Here is an 18,727-nt window from a genome sequence, read left to right on the forward strand (position 1 = left end):
GCCGTAGTTTGAAATGGGCTGCAACAGAGGAGTGGTGCTGCACCGTGTGCACGGTGACGGCTTTGGGCACGACACGGCAGGCGTAAGGTCCACCTTGTTCACAGCTTTACGTTTTTAATTTTAATGGTTCTGCAGGTTTTTTAGCTTTTTAAACAAAAACATTTAACTAGGTTCAGTGCTAAGATTGAAGCAGCCATAGTTCATGTGTTTGAAAAAGCTGCTTTTAAAAGAAGAGTTGGTCTCTTGGTCATGAGGCTGACGCAGCAATCAGGTTTTAGAACAAGACTTTTGTACGAGGTCCCTGTCATCCCAGTACCCACCTCTCACCCTGTTGGTTTGTTTGCTTCGTTTTGTTGCAGTCACTGGCAGCAGGACGTGGAGGAGGCTGACACGGCAGCGATTTGCAACACGACAGTTTCCAGCCCCAGATCTGCCAGACCAGCAGCTGCTCGTGAGTGAGCTCTGCCTGTCTCACACACACGCACACACACACACACACACACACACACACACACACACACACTTGGAGCTGCAGAAACACATCAGCTCTAAACAACAGTCAGGTAACCAGGTTTGCACTGGTCTAGTCAACAGCTAGCATATACACTGCACATTCTGTACACAACTACTTGGACAGATGTAAATGTCTGTAAAATAGGACTTGAAGTGATAAGATCTTTTGAAGTGGGGTTTTGTGGAAGAGTTATGAATATTTAATATCATAGCTCTTTGATAAACCTCATTTTGAAGAAACAAAATAATTCCGACAAAATTGGCGACGCTTGAGCAGTCTCAAGACCAAAGTGGATTACATTTTTTTTAAGCACAAATAAGAGCAAGCAACTAAATCTAGCTGTAGCATTCAATAGTAACATATTATTGCTGGAATAAACATGTAATGTGAAACTGACAGAAATTTAATTTATAAAATGGTGCAGGAAACAGGAAGTTAGCTTAGCAATCAAGTCAGAATGTAACTGTTTCTCCAAGCTGAGCTTGTTTAAAGAGCTATCTGTAACAGGTAAGATATTAATTGTTCATAACCTTATTTAACTTCCTCCCAAAGCATATTGTAGATGGATGGGTAATGATGTGGACAGAAAAGAAGCAGAGTGTTTCATCTGCCGTCGATATTTGTTGGAGTTCCTTATTTGACTGAATTCCTGTTTGACCACGATGTGTTTTCAGGACTCTGCATATCCTTCTAGGTCTAATTATACTTTGAATAGTAGTTTAATCAAAAACAAAATTGTTTATTTCAACACATTATCACTGGCTATGTTGCTTCAGTCCACCCCCACCCCTCCAATAGCACTTGCATCCTAATAAGTGAGATATAGCCTGAATTAGAAACGAGATCTTGAGAGGCAGGAGAACTCCTTTTATGGTAGATTTTAGGATTTGGGACTGTACATCTGTTTTATGCCTAAAATGTTTTGTAAGAGTGGGAAAAAAAGACAGAACCCCCAAAGAGCATAATATGAACACAGTTTTATTCATTCCCATTTCCTTGTACGCAGAAGGTGTTGTGTGCAGTTTAAATACAGAAGTCCCTCGTTTATCGAGTGGGGTTCCGTTCTCAGTACCCCTGCGATAAGTGGAAAAACCGCGAAGTAGGAATAATGGTACCAGTACTAGTAGTATTTTAGTATTCGGGGACATGACACACAGTTGGCTGATTGAGGGATGAGCCACATGATCAGCATAATTTTTTTATTTAAAATAAATTACCTTTATATTTTAAATTATTTAGCACCTGCTGCACGTTTGTGCAGCCCAGAGCAGCAGAAAAAGCTTCCTCCTGCAGCTTTGTGCAGCCCGTACTGCTGCAGGATAAACTTCCTACTGCAGTTAAACAGCTGATCAGATGTTCAGCGTGCAGAGTGGAGAAGTGGGCGTGGCCAAGAGAGCTTGCAGGTGGCAAAGAGAAGAGGAGGCAAGGAGCTGAAATCATGACATTCTGTGCTCTTTTTTCAGAGAGTTTAGAGTTAAGAAACATTGTTTAGAATATTGCAAGAGTGTGGGAAGGGTTTAAAAAAACTATATATATCTATATAAATACTAAAATAAAGTACTACTTGCACTATTATTCCTACTTCATGGTTTTTCACTTATCACAGGTCTTCAGGGTACAGATCTATGGACATAAATACAAACCGGATTCCAAAAAAGTTGGGACACTAAACAAATTGTGAATAAAAACTGAATGCAATGATGTGGAGATGGCAAATGTCAATATTTTATTCGTAATATAACATAGATGACAGATCAAAAGTTTAATCAGAGTAAATGTAACATTTTAAAGGAAAAATATGTTGATTCAAAATTTCACAGTGTCAACAAATCCCAAAAAAGTTGGGACAAGTAGCTATAAGTGGCTGGAAAAAGGAAAGTGAGCATATAACGAACAGCTGGAAGACCAATTAACACTAATTAGGTCAATTGACAACATGATTGGGTATAAAAAGAGCTTCTCAGAGTGTCAGTGTCTCTCAGAAGCCAAGATGGTAAGAGGATCACCAATTCCACCATTGTTGCGCAGAAAGATAGTGCAGCAATACGAGAATGGTGTTACCCAGCGTAAAATAGCAAAGACTTTTAAGTTATCATCATCAACCGTGCATAACATCATCAAAAGATTCAGAGAACCTGGAACAATCGCTGTGCATAAGGGTCAAGGCCGTAAAACTCTACTGGATGCTCGTGATCTCCGGGCCCTTAAACGTCACTGCACCTCAAACAGGAATGCCACTGTCAAGGAAATAACAGAGTGGGCTCAGGAATACTTCCAGAAAGCATTGTCAGTGAACACAATCCACCGTGCCATCCGCCGTTGCCAGCTGAAACTCTGCAGTGCAAAGAGGAAGCCATTTCTAAGCAAGCTCAGACGTTTGCACTGGGCCAGGGGTCATTTAAAATGGAGTGTGGCAAAATGTAAGACTGTTCTGTGGTCAGATGAGTCACGATTTGAAGTTCTTTATGGAACACTGGGACGCCATGTCATCCGGACCAGAGAGGACAAGGATAGCCCAAGTTGTTATCAACGCTCCGTTCAGAAGCCTGCATCACTTATGGTATGGGGTTGCATGAGCGCTTGTGGCATGGGCAGCTTGCATGTCTGGAAAGGCACCATTAATGCAGAGAACTATGTTCAGGTTCTAGAACAACATATGCTCCCATCTAGACGTCATCTCTTTCAGGGAAGACCCTGCATTTTTCAACACGATAATGCCAGACCACATTCTGCAGCAATCACAACATCATGGCTACGTAGGAGAAGGATCCGGGTACTGAAATGGCCAGCCTGCAGTCCAGATCTTTCACCTATAGAGAACATTTGGCGCATCATAAAGAGGAAGGTACAACAAAGAAGGCCCAAGACGATTGAACAGTTGGAGGCCTGTATTAGACATGAATGGGAGAGAATTCCTATTTCTAAACTTGAGAAACTGGTCTCCTCTGTCCCCAGACGTCTGTTGAGTGTTGTAAGAAGAGGGGGGATGCCACACAGTGGTAAAAATGGACTTGTCCCAACTTTTTTGGGATTTGTTGACGCCATGAAATTTGGAAAAACAGATTTTTCCCTTAAAATGATATATTCTCTCAGTTTAAACTTTAGATTAAATTCAATTCAATTCAAAAATACTTTATTAATCCCAGAGGGAAATTAAATGTTGTAGCTCATTTTCCTTGTTTCATAAAAGAGTTGTTCTAGATGTTGATGGTTGTGAGTGGGAAGGATCTCTTGTGATGGTCCATCTTATAGCAGATCTGAAAAAACTGGCCACAGATGTTGATCCGTTTACTTGCACTTGGTTGGCCTCCTGGGCTTCAGGATCACCTGAATGTTGGGCAGAAATCCTCCCAGGGCAATGGCCACTCCTCCCAGCAGCTTGTTGAGCTCCTCATCGCTGCGGACAGCCAACTGTAGGTGCTGATGGACGATCCCGTCCTTCCGCTGTCATGAGCCGTGTTTCCTGCTAGTTCCAGGATCTCAGTGGTCATGCACTCGAGCACAGCTGGCAGGTAGATGAAAATGCGTCCACAGAGCATCCTTTTCAACTCATTTGAAATTTAGGGCCGTAGTTGAGATATTACTTGAGCTTTTGAGATATTAATCAGCTGCTGTTGGTTGTAGAAACTGCCTTGTTGCCATGGTTATGCATCATAACAAATGTCCAAAGCTAAAAAAGTTTCTGTAAAAATCTTTCCAGCTGCACAGCATCCGATACCAGAGGAAACAATCATCCAAAAAAATGTGATTTACATCCAGAAAAAGAGGAATTAAAGTTTCCAAAAGCAAAATCTCAGAATGAAAGTAACAGAGCTGCTCCAACATGCAGCCACCTTGAGCGGCGCAATTCTAGAACCTATAGATCTGTGATTTGTGTTCTATTCTGAATAAAATATTAGATGTTGGCACCTCCACATCATTGCATTCAGTTTTTATTCACAATTTGTTTAGTGTCCCAACTTTTTTGGAATCCGGTTTGTTTTACATATGTACATGCATACATATATACATACATATGTACATATATACATATATATATGCGGTTGTGGCGGCAGTAGCAGTATTGCAATGTTCTAAACAATGTTTCTAAACTCTAAAGAGCACAGAATGTCATGATTTCAGCTCCCTGCCTCCTGCTGCACTTTGCCTTTGCAAGCACTTTCGGACACGCCCACTTCTCTGGTGCAGAGTGGAGATATGACACACTGCAGAAGGAAGCTTCTACTGCAGCTGTGCTAAATATTTGAAAATATTTTAAATAAAATTCCATGCCGATTGTGCTGCTCATCCATCAATCAGCCAATTGTATGTCATGTCCAATCTTATTTTGAAAAACCGTGATAGAGCAAGTCCATGAAAGTCAAACCGCGAAGGAGCGAGGGATTACTGTAATTTAAAACATTAATGCTGGAATTTGTTTTTCTGCAGGTGGTTCCCGTTGCAAGCTCATTACAATCCCAGCTAACACGTTTCGAGTTCTGCCCTGTAAGCTGCGGTCCAACTTGGCTCAGAGGAAGTGGCGCTACAGTGACAGCTCCAGCCAGTTCCTGTACGCCACCCCAGAGGGAAACCTGGTCGTGGTGGCTCAGTCCGATCGAATGGAGACGTACGAGTGCTGGTCACAAGAGGAGGGCTTCAGCCAGCTGTTGGCTAACTACTGCGTGAGAGCAGAGCCCCGCCAAGAAAGCACTACTCTGATTGGACACTCGCGTACGCCCCACTTTCCTCGGGAAGAGACCATCATCCTGCCGGGCGAGTCTCGTTCTGAGCAGGTCCACACAAAGACGTACTGGAACGAGCTGATTGTGGTGTGCGCCTTGTTGGCGTTCTCCCTCGTGGTGTTCTCTTTGTTCGTCATCTACAGGAACCGGGATCACATGAAGTCCATGCTGAAGCAGGGCGAGTGCCCCAACATGCAGCAGAAAAAAACGAGGATAGTCGGGAAGCCCACGGAGAGCTTACCCCTCAATGGCAACACTATCCCCGTTTCCACTTCAGACCACAAGGGCTACCAGACGTTAAATGACAACTACATCTGCAGCACGCCCACAAACGAGTCGTCCCCAGACAACAGCAAGAGCTTCTCAGAGTCCTCAGAGAGGCGGCCGCTCAACCTGAAGGAGAGCCACGTGGAGTACTCCCCGACGTGCCCTCGGCCCAGAGTGAGGTTAGGCTCGGAGATCAAGGACTCTATCATATGAGAGCACAAATCTCCCAAAACATCTCATTTCTACGAGCAGTACAGGCCACCAAGCAAAAGGAGAGGAAATCTTGACGTCCTCCTATGTCACAGCACATCTTTTATTTCAGCCATCTTAGCTCTGTGATCACTGCAGAGGTCATTTTATTCAAGCGTTTCCACTCCGAAGCCAGAAGTTGGTCTGGTTTGTTGCTGTAGCAGGGGTCGAGGGCAGCACAACACTTCAGCTTCAACCACAAAACCATGGCAGCTGCTAATATGATTACATCAATCTATTTTTGAATACTTCTCATGGCCACTCACATCTTGTGTATGTGTGTGTGAGCAAAGGGCTGGGTAATACAAGGGATATGGTTAATAAAACCATGTGCAGAATACGTTATTCTGCTATGGCAGTGTCTCTTTAGGTATGCATCATGAAATGTTCCAGTCTGGATGACTGTCCATTCAAAAGCATTGATGGTTACCCAACTCTGTGTAATCTTTCACAATTTCTGCAGAAGGTGGCTTCCACACTTCTGGTATTATGCACACAAGCTCCAGCTACATGGTACCCAAGAGTTCAGCCCTTGGTGAAATCCATACATGTAATGCATTTTCATTATGATTCAGCACATCCGTTCCCATTTGCTGAGTAAATGTATGAGGATAAGTGTGTTGAAATGAGAGGAAAACTGAGAGGTTTGTGCTTCATGAGAGCCTGCTGTTGGAAGACTTAGTGAGGTGACAAAAATAACAAAAAACCTGATGGACGCTTGTCCTCTGAGGCCTAAACACTGTCATTTACCTCCTGAATGTATGTTTGTCATGAGGAAAATGGTGTATTTCACCTAAAAGCTGACATTTCAAAAGGAAACCTCTGGATTTCAACTCATCTGGGACAGCGTTGTTCAGCAGTATGAACCTGAAGCTGCCACTATGGGTTCATAAACGAGAGCCAGATGACCAATGGTTTGGAAGAAGAGTGTGAAAAAGAGAACTTGATGTTGCAAGAACAAAAAAAAAAAAAACATTGTCACCTTTTAATACCTTCAGGGCAGCACTGAAATCACCATACGTTCTGTGCCAAAAACAACAACAAAAATACTTGATTGTCTTATCCAAATGCAATAGTGTCATTCTGTCATGACGATTTCATCGTCTAGGAGCACTTGGTCATGGATCCGGGGTCGGGTTTCCACTAAATGTTTTCTGGCACTAATGATAAATAAATGAAGGTCAAAGTTGGGAATTTCTATAAGACTGTTAGCTCATCTCAATATTTATAGAATGTGTTGGACAAAACGTAAAATTTGATTGACGCCAAAGGATTAGAGATTTGCCATGTGGTCGTCTAGATTTCAATTTCCTTCTGCCTTCTTGTACAAACATTTGAAGAAAAAAAAAGTCACAAAACGATGAATAACTAAGGTTTCTAGTGGGACTTGGATCAAATTTATTGGCCCCTATAGTTAAACTGTATACACAATGCAACGAGGTAGACGCACAGACGTTTATACAGCCTTTACTTCCCCCCCAGTCAGCCAGGTTACACGTCTGATCTTTACGGCTTTCACCACCTATTCAGAAGCCGAGGTGATGTTGGAGTGAAAGCACACATATTCAGGGTTAAAGGTTTGCACATTTCATTTCAGTAAAATTGGATTATTTTTTAGCAAATGCGACTACTGAGACCAGAAGTGGAGCTGCTAAGAATAGCTATTTTTTAAAGTATCTGTTGTTCCAGGGACCAGTGCAGCCATCCCCAGCTCTCTATAAAAACAGACGTTTCCAAAGAAGCAGAATGCTGGTAACACGTCTGTTCCAGCGAGGCGAAACATGTCTTAGGTTGTGTCACCACTTCACTGTATTGATCAAGTAAGCCTTCAGTATGTATTCCAGTATCCTACAACATGAATATTTTGCTATTTTGAAAACAGGTCAGAATGGCGATGTAATTGCCGAGATGACAAAGTAACTGCACGGCATGCTGTGCAGCAGAGGTCAGTGTTTCCTTTTCTTCCACGTTTTTGAATGTGTAAATAAAATACCTGTGCTTAATATTGTGTGTTGTTAAAGGGACGTTGTGCAAGATGTGTTGTAGAGATAGTCTTAAAACTAAAGAGTGGACACTGCTGAGTAGTTTTTGTTTTTCATAGCTTTACTGCCGACTCCAGCTTACATTTCACCACACCGTCGGTTCAGCACCGTCTGGTTTTTTATCAAGCACATCAGGACGAGAGAAGTGTTGGTCTTTTATGCTCAAGTTGATAAAAGTAGTGGGGTTGGTTAAATTTTTTTAAAGTCTGAAATGACCTCTAAGTGAACAGGGAAATACTGGAATTAACTCATGTTTGTGCGCTAATTGTAGCGGCCACAAAGTGGATGACCTGCAAAAAGAGGGTTCCTCTAGTGTGGCACCTCTGAAAAGCTAAAGTTCTCATGTTTTACTTTTTGTAGCAGAGCTATGCATGTGAATTTATAAAGAAGTTTATTAAGAAGCATATGCCAGCTGAAAAACCCATTAGTAAAATTATCAAAAAGGTACAGCAAGTTTAGCGGGAAACGAGTGCTAACACTACATTTAACGCCACTTCAGTATGTTCAGAATCTGAATGACTTTATTGACATAATGAGATTAAGAGATGTTGAGAGGTTTTTAGTTTTTAATTTTTTTTGTCTGTTTTGTTAAATGGGACTAAAAACATGTAATAGAGGATGTGAATTCTTATAGTGCTTTTTTGTTTTAATCCTTTTAAAATGGTAAATTAGCACTGCAGCATAATAGCTAACGCTAACATCTGCCTAGCTTGACTAGACGGGTTTAAATCCAAGCAAGACAGAAACTAGTTTGTTTTTTGTTTTATTTTAATTTAGGCAGAAACTTTTTTATTATTATTATTATTATTATTAAATTATCTAAACTCAAATCCTTTTTTTGCAAATTGAATTGGCAACGGTTCCTGACAGCTCTTTGTTGTAAAAATGTGCAGCAAATTAATTCTTAAAATTGTAACATTTAGATATTTTGCCCTTTTAAAAATATATATATATAAATAATAAAAATATAAATTGATTTAGTGGGCCTGATGAGTGTAAAATAGCTGCTTCCCTTCATTTTCTTTGGTTACGTTAAGTAATTAAGCTAAATGTAGCGCACAAACATGAGCATCAATTTCTGTCATTCTGTTTTTGTCAAGAAACCAAATATGTATATTTTGCAACTCGTCTATTGAAAGCTGAAGACTAATAATTCTAATCTGTGTTGAAGTGCTTGATGGAAAACACCACTACAAAATAAAAGCCTCTACAGTCCATAGTTGCTCTGCCTCGAGCCACGAGCAACACCACAGCACCCAAACAGTGACCTCATCAACAGAAATGTGGTAAACGACATGATTGTAGCCCTCATCGGGCACACTTAACTCCACACCTTGGGTCATACATATTTACAGTATTTTTTTTTTATTCACCACTAACTTTGCCTGCAAACAGAACTGGGAGTTGCTCAAAATCTTGATCCATTCTCCAGATTATGTAATAAAAATAAGAATTGAGTCACCGTCTTGGGCTGACAGTTTTTATTTTTACACTCAAATGTGGTGCAAGTTTTTCATTTGACCTCACTGGTTAATCATCTTATAAGATGAACTGTGTGTTTATGAACTGCTTTTCCAAGGAGAAGCAAACAGCTGCATTACAGTAACTGGTGGTTTTGAGCTGCTCCTCAGTGATGAACATACTATACCGGACATGAATGTAGACGAGTACAGTGATGCTTAAAAGTGTGTGAAGCCGTTATAATTTTCTATATTTCTGCAGAAATATGACCTAAAACATCAGATTTTCACATAAGTCTTAAAAGTAGATGAAGAGAAACTAGTTAAATGAGACAAAAATATTATACTTGGTCATTTATTTTTTGAGGGAAATGATCCAACATATTTGTGAGTGGCAAAAGTATGTGAACCTTTGCTTTCAGTATCTGGTGTGACCCCCTGTGCAGCAATAACTGCAACTAAACGTTTCCAGTAACTGTTGATCAGTCCTGCACTCTGACTTGGAGGAATTTTAGCCCATTCCTCTACAGAACAGCTTCACCTCTGGACGTTGGTGGTTTCCTCACAGTAACTGCTGCTTCAAATCCTTCCACGATGTTTTGATTAGATTAAGGTCAGGACTTTGACTTGGCTATTCCAAAACATGAACTTTATTCTTCTTGAACCATTCTTTGGTAGAAACACTTGTGTGCTTAGAGTCATTGTCTCGCTCCATGATCCACCTTCTCTTGTTCATGGACAGATGTTCTGACATTTTCCTTTAGAATTCTCTGATATAATTCAGATTCATTGTTCCATCAATGATGGCAAGACGCCCTGGCCCTGATGCAGCAAAACAAGCCCAAACCATGATACGACCACCACCATGTTTCACAGATGGGATATGGTTCTTATGTAGGAATGCAGAGTTTTCTCTTCTCCAAACATAACGCTTTTCATTTAAACCAAAAAATATATATTTTGGTCTCATCTGTTCACAAAACATTCTTCCAATAACCTTCTGGCTTGTCCATGTGATCTTTAGCAAACTGCAGACGAGCAGCAATGTTCTTTTAGGAGAGCAGTGCAACCCTACCATGCACACCATTGTTGTTCAGTGTTCTCCTGATGGTGGACTCATGAACATTAACAAATATCAGAGAGACCTTCAGTTGCTGAGAAGTTACCCTGGAGTCCTGTGACCTCACTGACTATTCCACTCCTTGCTCGTGGAGTGATCTTTGCTGGTCAACCACTCCTGGGGAGGGTAACAATGGTCTTGAATTTTCTCAATTTGTAGACTGTAGATTGATGGAGTCCAGACTCTTTACAGATGGCTTTATAACCTTTTCCAGTTTGATGAGCATCAACAACTCTTTTTCTGAGGTCCTCAGAAATCTCCTTTGTTCAGGCCATGATCCACTTCTACAAACATGTTGTGAAGAACAGACTTTGATAGATCCTGTTCTTTTAATCAAACAGGGTGCTCACTCACACCTGATCATCCCATTGATTAAATTTCACCTTCAAATTAACTGATAATCCTAGAGGTTCACATACTTACCACTCACAAATATGTCATATTGGATCATTTTCCTCAATAAATAAATGAGCAGATATAATATCAATCCATTATCTTTTAGCCGCTTCTTCCTTTTTGAGTCGCGGGGGTCGCTGGTGCCAATGTCCAGCGATCACTGTGCGAGGGGTGGGCTACACCCAGGACAGGTCTCCAGTCCATCTTAAGGCCACATGGAGACAAATGAGACAAACAACCATTCTCTCTCTCTCTCACACCTAGAGACAATTGGAGTTACCAATCAGTCTAACATGCATGTTTTTGGTCTGTGGGAGGAAACCCACGCATGCACGGAGAGAACATGCAAACTCCACCCAGAAAGGTCCCAGCGACCTCCTCACTGGGAGGTGGCTGCTCTACCAACTGCACCACTGTGCCGCTGGAAATATATTTTTGTCTCTTTTGTTTAACTGGGTTCTCTTTATCTACTTTTAGGACTTGTGTGAAAATCTGATGTTTTAGGTAATTTATGCAGAAATACAAGACATTCTAAAGGCTTCACTAACTTCTAAGCACCACTGTTAGAACATCAATGACCATTTGTTTTCCTACAGACAGCTTCAGTAGGGATCCATTTTCACATTTATTCATCAAAAATGTTCATAACTACAAAAATGCAGCACAATAGCAGTAATGAATCGTTTGTGCTGCATGATGTAGTAGTGTGGGAAGATGCAAGCACAGCTCCACACATTTACCATGAGACACCATGACAGCATTGCCTCTGCAAATCGAATACCATCAGCTTAGACGACTGATTAACTAGACAAATGTGGTCTTGCCTGCATGATTTTTTTTTATTATCGTTGTGTACAAATAACATTGTGAACTGTATTTTTTGTATCATTGAGATTGTGACTGTTGTTTTTATTGTACATAAAAAGCACTTTATTTTAATTTTTTAAAGATAAAAGAATAAAATACATGTTTTGACAGGTCTTTTTGAGATTTCTTTTATTGCATATTTTACGGTCCCTTTAATTGGACAGTTTACAGTGATAATAAATAATTATTTTTACGTTACCAGATAATAAAAAATATATATTTAAAAATATCAGTGTACTTTAGCTTTTTTTTTTTTGTTTGTTTGTTTAAACCAAGTGGTCAGTTTATTTATCTTGCTCAAAAACTAGAATTTTAGATTTCAAGCGTAAAGTATTTAAAGTTATTTGTGTTTTCATTTTGTTTGCTAAAAATAGATTTATATCTGATTTAACATTTCAAAGTAGCTGTCACACAAATGGGTTATGAAGGATGTAGTCTGAGGGTGAGTTTTGGCCGTTTTCATCTTGTGGGGGTTTAATGCAGCTGGATATAAGTGAAGGGAACTTGAATCTTGTTTTCTGACTGGAGATCCAGAAGAACAGAGTGACAAGCAAATCTATATTGTAAATTAAAAGAGAATCAATTTGCCCAATACGAGTCAAACTGACTCGGAAACATTCAGCTGCAGTTGCAAAGAGAATCAGATGCACTGCACTGAAACATTCATATATAAAAAAGTAAGTTAACATTATTAATCTGAGGAGCAGACTGCTTTGAATTTAACTCCATCTCAGAAGGCAACGGTAGAAAGGAAAAACTCCCTCATGAGGAATTCAAAAATGTTCAAGACAAAAACAACTGGACTTTATTTGTAACGGAAGACATTTCGCTTCTCATCTGAGAAGCTTTCTCAATTCAAAGAGCAGTGAGTGTGGGGTTCAGGTTATAAAGCTGAGATGAGATACGTACATGCGTATGCAGATTGGCCTATCACACCTTACAGTGGGGGTTTGTTAAAGTCTTTGTCAATCTAATTCACAGGTGGGCCTCTCTGGTCACATCTGGTAGGTGTGACACTGGCTGGGTATCAGTCCTAGAGCTGTGTTAAAAGTTTTCCCTCATGAGGAAGAAACCTCCAGCAGAACCAGGCTCAGGAAAGTGGTCATCTGCTTCGACCAGCTGAGTTTGAGAGAATCAGGAAGGAGGAACAGATACACAATGGCAGGTCAAGAATCACATGTTATAGAAATGGTATCAAATGAAAACTATTCAATTTTAACAATTTATTTAAGGAAATTAGGTCAATTTGGCCTCCAGTAGTCTAAGCCTATGGCAGAATAACAAGCCAACCCTAACTATAGGATTCATCAAAAAGGAAAGTCTTGAGCCCAGTCTTAAAACTGGACAATGTGTCAGCCTCATGGACAGAAACTGGAAGTTGGTTCCACAAGAGAGGAGCCTGAGAACTGAAAGATCTTCCTCCCATTCTGCTTTTGGAAACTGTAGGAACTGCAAGAAAGCCTGTAGTCGCTGAGAGCGAAGTGCTCTGTTAGGAAAATATGGAACAATATCTGTAATATGGTTGTTGGGAGCTTTGTATATTAGAAGTAAGATTTTGAATTCAATTCTGAGACAATGGAGAGAACCAACAAAGTCCATGCTCAATAATCCAGGTATACAATCCAACAATTTTCAGATGGAGAAACTACAACTGGAGAGATATGATCTCTCCTACTAACTCCAGTTAAGACTCCATTGATACCTTTTGATTCAAGGATTTTTTATGGTCATCCCAGTTCACATTTGCATTTTTATGGTACGAAATTCAAACTCAGGTCCCAGATCAATAAGCCTAACAATAAATAAATACAAAAGTGTATAAATATATATGCATACGTGTGTGCATAAAGTTTAAAAATGTAAGATGAGGCTAAATGAAGTGCAGCTCGAGTTGAGCAGCTCTGAATGCTCCTCAGCCGCCTGCTTGAGGGGAGGGGCTGTAAAAGACTGTGCAGGATGAGTGGAGTCCTTCATGATGCGGAGTACCTTCCTCCTGCATCGTGATGTGTAGAGGTCCGAGGTGGTAGGAAAGCTGCTCCCCAGTCTTCTGTGCAGCCTCCCTCCCTCTGCAGAGCCATCCACTCAGCAGCAGTGCAGCTGCCGTGCCACAAGGTGATGCAGGTGCAGAGAACGCTCTCCACCACACAGCGATAGAAGCTCCTAGATACCTGGACTTTTCTGAATTTCTACACAACACACCAAGGTAATTGCCTGTCCTTGGTCTCTGTGCTCTTCAGAACTGGAAATAACACAAAGTGGATCAATACGTGCATCCACGGTGCTTTTCTATGTTTACAAACTCAGAGGGGACCAGATCAGAAAAAAAAACATTTAAAAGATTTTTATGGATCATCATATTTTTGCAGACATTGATGCTTTTGTAGAACTTATGTTTTCTGTGATCTTAAAGGTTCTCCCTGTAGGAACATAACTGTTTGACTGCAGCCATTTGCCCCTCATGGCTTCCTGATCACAGCTTCTTGCCTTCTGTTTAAAAAGTCGAGTTTACCTCTCAGCCTGATTTCGGCCATATGCTTGAAGTGAACCTTTAACCCTGCTAAACTGTGCTGTGAGCAGAGTGGACAGTTTTATTATTAACCCTTTATTTAACCAGGCAAATCCCATTGATATCACAACTCTTTTGCAAAGGAGGCCTGAACCTGAAGGCAGCCTAACATGCAGGTTTTTGGACTATGGGAGGAAACCGGAGTCCCTGGAGAAAACCCACACAAGCGCAACAAGAACATGCAAATTCCACACAAAGACCCCGGGTCCAACCGAGGATTGAATCTTCTTGCTGTGAGGTAACCGTGCTAACCACTGAGCCATTGTGCAGCCATGTTTGATAATGTTTGCATTGTTTTACATTTAAACAAGTGACCAATTCTGTATTTTGGCCCTCATCATCACTCCGGTACACAGCTACTCATGTTAATACATTTATTTTGTTAAGGGAGATTAATTTATCACTAAAGGCACATTAATCGGACAAAAAGGACCCAAACTTACAATAAGAACATGCATCTCATTAACTTGGATCCATTTGGTGGCTATGACCTCTGTAAAATGCCATTAATGTCTTATGTTGTGCTTTAACGCTTTGAACAGATTTACAGAAAGGACGTGGGTCGTTTCATGAATAAACTGGACTTTGTCTCCACCTCGTGGTCATTTTGACAGAACCACGAACTGACTTTCATGAAGTCACTTTAAATTCATGTTTTTAAATTGTGGCAGAAACCCCCCCGACCTTCACAGGGGACATGCAAACGTACCCAACATGAAAGATTAAATATCTAAACATCAAGCTGTTAGAGGACAAACCCAGGGCATTTACATCAGCCACTCCCAGGTTTTGTTTACCATCTAAACAGTTTTGAGACCTACTGGACATCAAGAAGATCATGTAAGGACGAACGGTGATTAAACCCCTAAATGTCGGGACTAAAACACACTGGATGTTTAGCAGAATAATGATTTTAAAGTACTGAATTTCTTGTGCCCCTAAACTTCCTAATGTTTCACACATCAGATTGCTTTAGCCATATATTCTATAACCAATCTTTTTTTTTTATAAAATAAAAATACAGCTTTGTTTCCAAGCCAACTGTGTCTAAATGTGCATTAAACATGCTCCAACAAGAGAAAATTATTGTTCAAGGTACACACACAGTTTTAATAACTAAGAACTCAGCTGAAAATGCTGCACAAACTCCAGCCACAAACCTTCAGAATAACTGACGGCATGAACTAAAAAGATACAGTTTTATTTGAAACCAGCAAAGGGACACTTTTGTACAAAAATACACAAATGTTACATGTTTTGCATCGTGATTTTTAACTTCATCCGGCCTACACCACTGATGCTTCTTGATGCATGCAGCATCAACGTGGGTACTTGGACATAATTTAACCATGAAAATCAACAGATCCAAAATCAAAAAAACTATGCCGTTTGCCACAGGGAAGAAAGTTGGCTCCCAGATTCTTGAGTCTAGACAAAAATGACAGATCCATTCTTATAAACACCAGGAAGAATGCTGAACACGGGAGTTCTCGGAACAGCAAAGAAAATTCATCTTGGACTTTGTTTACTTGGACTTAGTGCTGCTTTTTTCTCCTCCATTTTCTCCTCCATCTGATTTTTTCTGCTTCTGTTGCATTATTTCAGCATCCCTTGGGAAGGAAAAAGAGACACTTGACGTTAGAAAATAAGTCAATAAGGGAAACTGAAAAGTTGAACATTCAAATAAATTCGGGATGCACGATATCGGCATGGTATCAGTCGATATTAGTGTTAACGTTAAATATCGCTCATTCCGTCAAAATAACTCACCGATATAAAATACACTGCTTTTGTACGACAACCCAGTGACAAGGAGGCCTGCAGCGGCAGCACAGCGTGATGTCACGCCTGCCTACATGATCTGATCACGACGGAGAAGAAGTCAAAATGTCGGCGGTGTGGAAGTTTTTTTGTTGAGGATATTGGATTCTGAAGTTTTTTGGACTATGTTGTGCCTCGCTACATCGTCCCCAGTCAGAGATATTTTTCCGATGTAGCCTTACCCAAGTTGCAGTCATGTGACGTCATTGAGAAGCTAATAGCTAATAGCACGACTTGGGTGAGTTTTGCCACAGACATTTGGGCGTCAAGTGTTAGCCCCGTTAGCATAATTAGTCTTGCAGCACAATGGCTAGACAAAAACTTTGAACTTAAAAAGGCTGTCCTTCATGCACAAGAGTGCAGAGGATCCCACAGCTATAGGAACCTGGAACAAGCCTCCACAAGTGAGACAGCATCGCAGGTGACTAATGCTAATAAATAACATTTAGCACTTTTCATTTAATAGAAGTTAAAGTTCTATGCGTTACTGAATATATGCCACCAGCTCTTACAGCTGTTACACAATTTTTGTAACAAATAAGCCTAAATAAGAGGGCTATGTTCTGACAAAGGAAAGTATATAAAAAATATTGGTATCTGTTATAGCCCAAATAAGTTTTACCATATTGGATATCAGCCAAAAATCCAATATCGTGCACCGAAAACTCACATTTTAAAAGTCATCTGCAGCCTGGAATGAAATGAACTTGTGCACAAGTGTTTCTTTATAGTAGTGCACAGTATGTACATAGAAAACACTCCAAACATACCTCTGTTTCCGTGCAGCAGCAGAAAGACCATCTTCATTACGCTTCCCTTTTCCATGCTCGTTCTGCTTTTTGGCATGCTTCTGGCGTGCAAGCTCACGTTGGTTTCCTCCTGTATGCCGAAGAAAAAAACACAATTAGCATGTGTACACAGACAGCAAGATGCCCTCCAGATGGGTGCACTGTATCCTTCAAAACACCCAGAGAACAGGACGGAAAAGCAGCCGACGTGGCACAGGGGCGCTGCAGAGACGCAGACTTCCAGCATTTAGTCGCACCCAGCTGGGTTGCGGAAGACGAGGAAGCGAAGATAAAGCTACATAAGAAAAATCATTTTGAAATACTTTTATAAACTTACTAGTTGTTGGCAGTTCTGAAACTCGACTCAGACCAAGAACTTGAGTTCTAGCCGCAGGCCAGGGCCTGAACTAACAACCGGACAACGACAGAAACAAACACGTCCTTTTGACCCATGGACACTGACCGACTGACACGTCTTATGTAACTCGGGTCTAGCACACACACATGATGTGGATTACAGATAGTAATAAACGGTGAAAGTGTGAAATAATTCGAAAGAAAACAACACTGGAGGGAAAAGTGTGGCATAACGTCGCGGTTGTCGAGATGGGTTCTGTCTATTTGCTGAAACACATTAATCGTGCAACGACAACAAACAAGCAGATGGAGCGGTGAACACATTAACGTTTTATTAACATAAATACTATATATGTCAATACCCACTGGTCATTTTAAAATAGACGCTTCTTTCGCCCAAAATCCAGATAAGCTCAGCCAAAGGGCCGCCGGCTCTCTCCTCGTCTCCAGACGCTGTAGCTCCTGGTTGCGCCTCACTGTGGCTGCTGCCAAAAACTAGACGTCCGCGCTAGAACCAGAAGAAAACATACTCACTGCGCATGCGCGTGGCCAACACACGCCTTTTTCAACAAGTTCGGGTGCGCGAGCATAATGATATCTATGTGCGCGAGGCTATACATGTTCACTGCGCATGCGCAGGAAAAGGCATTGCCAGCCACACCGTTTTCAATACTAATCAATTTAATTCAGTTTTTTTTTTTATTTAGCGTCAAGTCACAACAGAAGTCATTTCAGGGCACTGAACAGAAACATTCATATATATAAAAAAAATATCTGAGGAGCAGACTGCTTTGAGTTTAACTTCATGGCAGACGCGCATCTTGAGCAAGCACAGAATAAGCACAGAAATGCTATTAATGGACTGAACTCGTAAGGTGTAATTCTGATCTATATAGTACAGGTCTGAGAAAAAGCCTCAAGTCATCCTTCATTTTAAAATATATTTATTTTACGCACAAAGAGTTTGTATGTCATTGTTTTGTTTTGTTTTACAGATAATGAAAATGGATAAGAAAAAAAAAGTGGCCAAAGTAAAAATTAATTTCTCTGAAGATGTTCAGGAAACTAGAGGAGCATGTTTTTGTTGTCGCTGTTGTTGAATACTGCCACTGACTGTAAGGTGACACCAGTCACACAGGAAGTTTCAGGTCATATTTGTAAGTGAAACAGGTTCTCAAACATTTCACCAGGCTAAACAATGGTAAAAAAAAAAATAAAGTTAAAAAAGGCTGTAAATCCATATTTTGCTTTTTGTCCACGCACTGTCCTTAAAACTATGACAGGAGATAAACTTAAGTTTAAGGGCCAGCAGGTGGCAGACTCTGCTTTAAAATCCTGGGACTAAACATTCTCCTTCTAGACAGATAATCCTCTAAATAATTGAACTATTAAAACAAAATCTTATTATCTTAACAGGAAGACCACAACATGTTTCTCACTGTTCTATGAATTGTGATTTCATTTCAATGACTCTTTATTTGCTAAATAAAACAGATGATTAAGTTGTGTCTACTTGAAACTGAAAATTTACTCAGACAATGAAATTATAAACAGAGACA

At 40.5% G+C, this 18,727-nt stretch overlaps 2 protein-coding genes across 2 annotated transcripts in view; one reads left to right on the top strand and one right to left on the bottom strand.

Moving 5' to 3' along the window:
• The window catches only part of LOC119423392 (semaphorin-4B), a 60,591-nt gene extending 54,675 nt beyond the window's left edge, over nt 1-5,916 (top strand). The window contains exons 14-15 of the mRNA XM_037690780.1: nt 360-451; nt 4,943-5,916. Of these exons, the coding sequence (XP_037546708.1) occupies nt 360-451; nt 4,943-5,715 (865 nt within the window). The 3' untranslated portion in view covers nt 5,716-5,916. The remainder of the gene's footprint in view (nt 1-359; nt 452-4,942) is intronic.
• Nucleotides 5,917-15,285: 9,369 nt separating this feature from the next.
• On the bottom strand, nt 15,286-17,697 carry serf2b (small EDRK-rich factor 2b). Its single transcript, XM_037697547.1, has 3 exons — nt 17,535-17,697; nt 16,794-16,902; nt 15,286-15,812 (listed from the first exon to the last, which is right to left on the bottom strand). The coding sequence occupies exons 1-3, from the start codon at nt 17,539-17,541 to the stop codon at nt 15,728-15,730; spliced, it is 201 nt and encodes a 66-aa protein (XP_037553475.1). The 5' UTR covers nt 17,542-17,697; the 3' UTR covers nt 15,286-15,727.
• Between the last annotated feature and the right edge of the window lie 1,030 nt (nt 17,698-18,727).

Source organism: Nematolebias whitei, chromosome 2 (assembly GCF_014905685.2).
Source record: "Nematolebias whitei isolate Nwh7 chromosome 2, NemWhi1, whole genome shotgun sequence".
Classification (NCBI taxonomy): domain Eukaryota; kingdom Metazoa; phylum Chordata; class Actinopteri; order Cyprinodontiformes; family Rivulidae; genus Nematolebias; species Nematolebias whitei.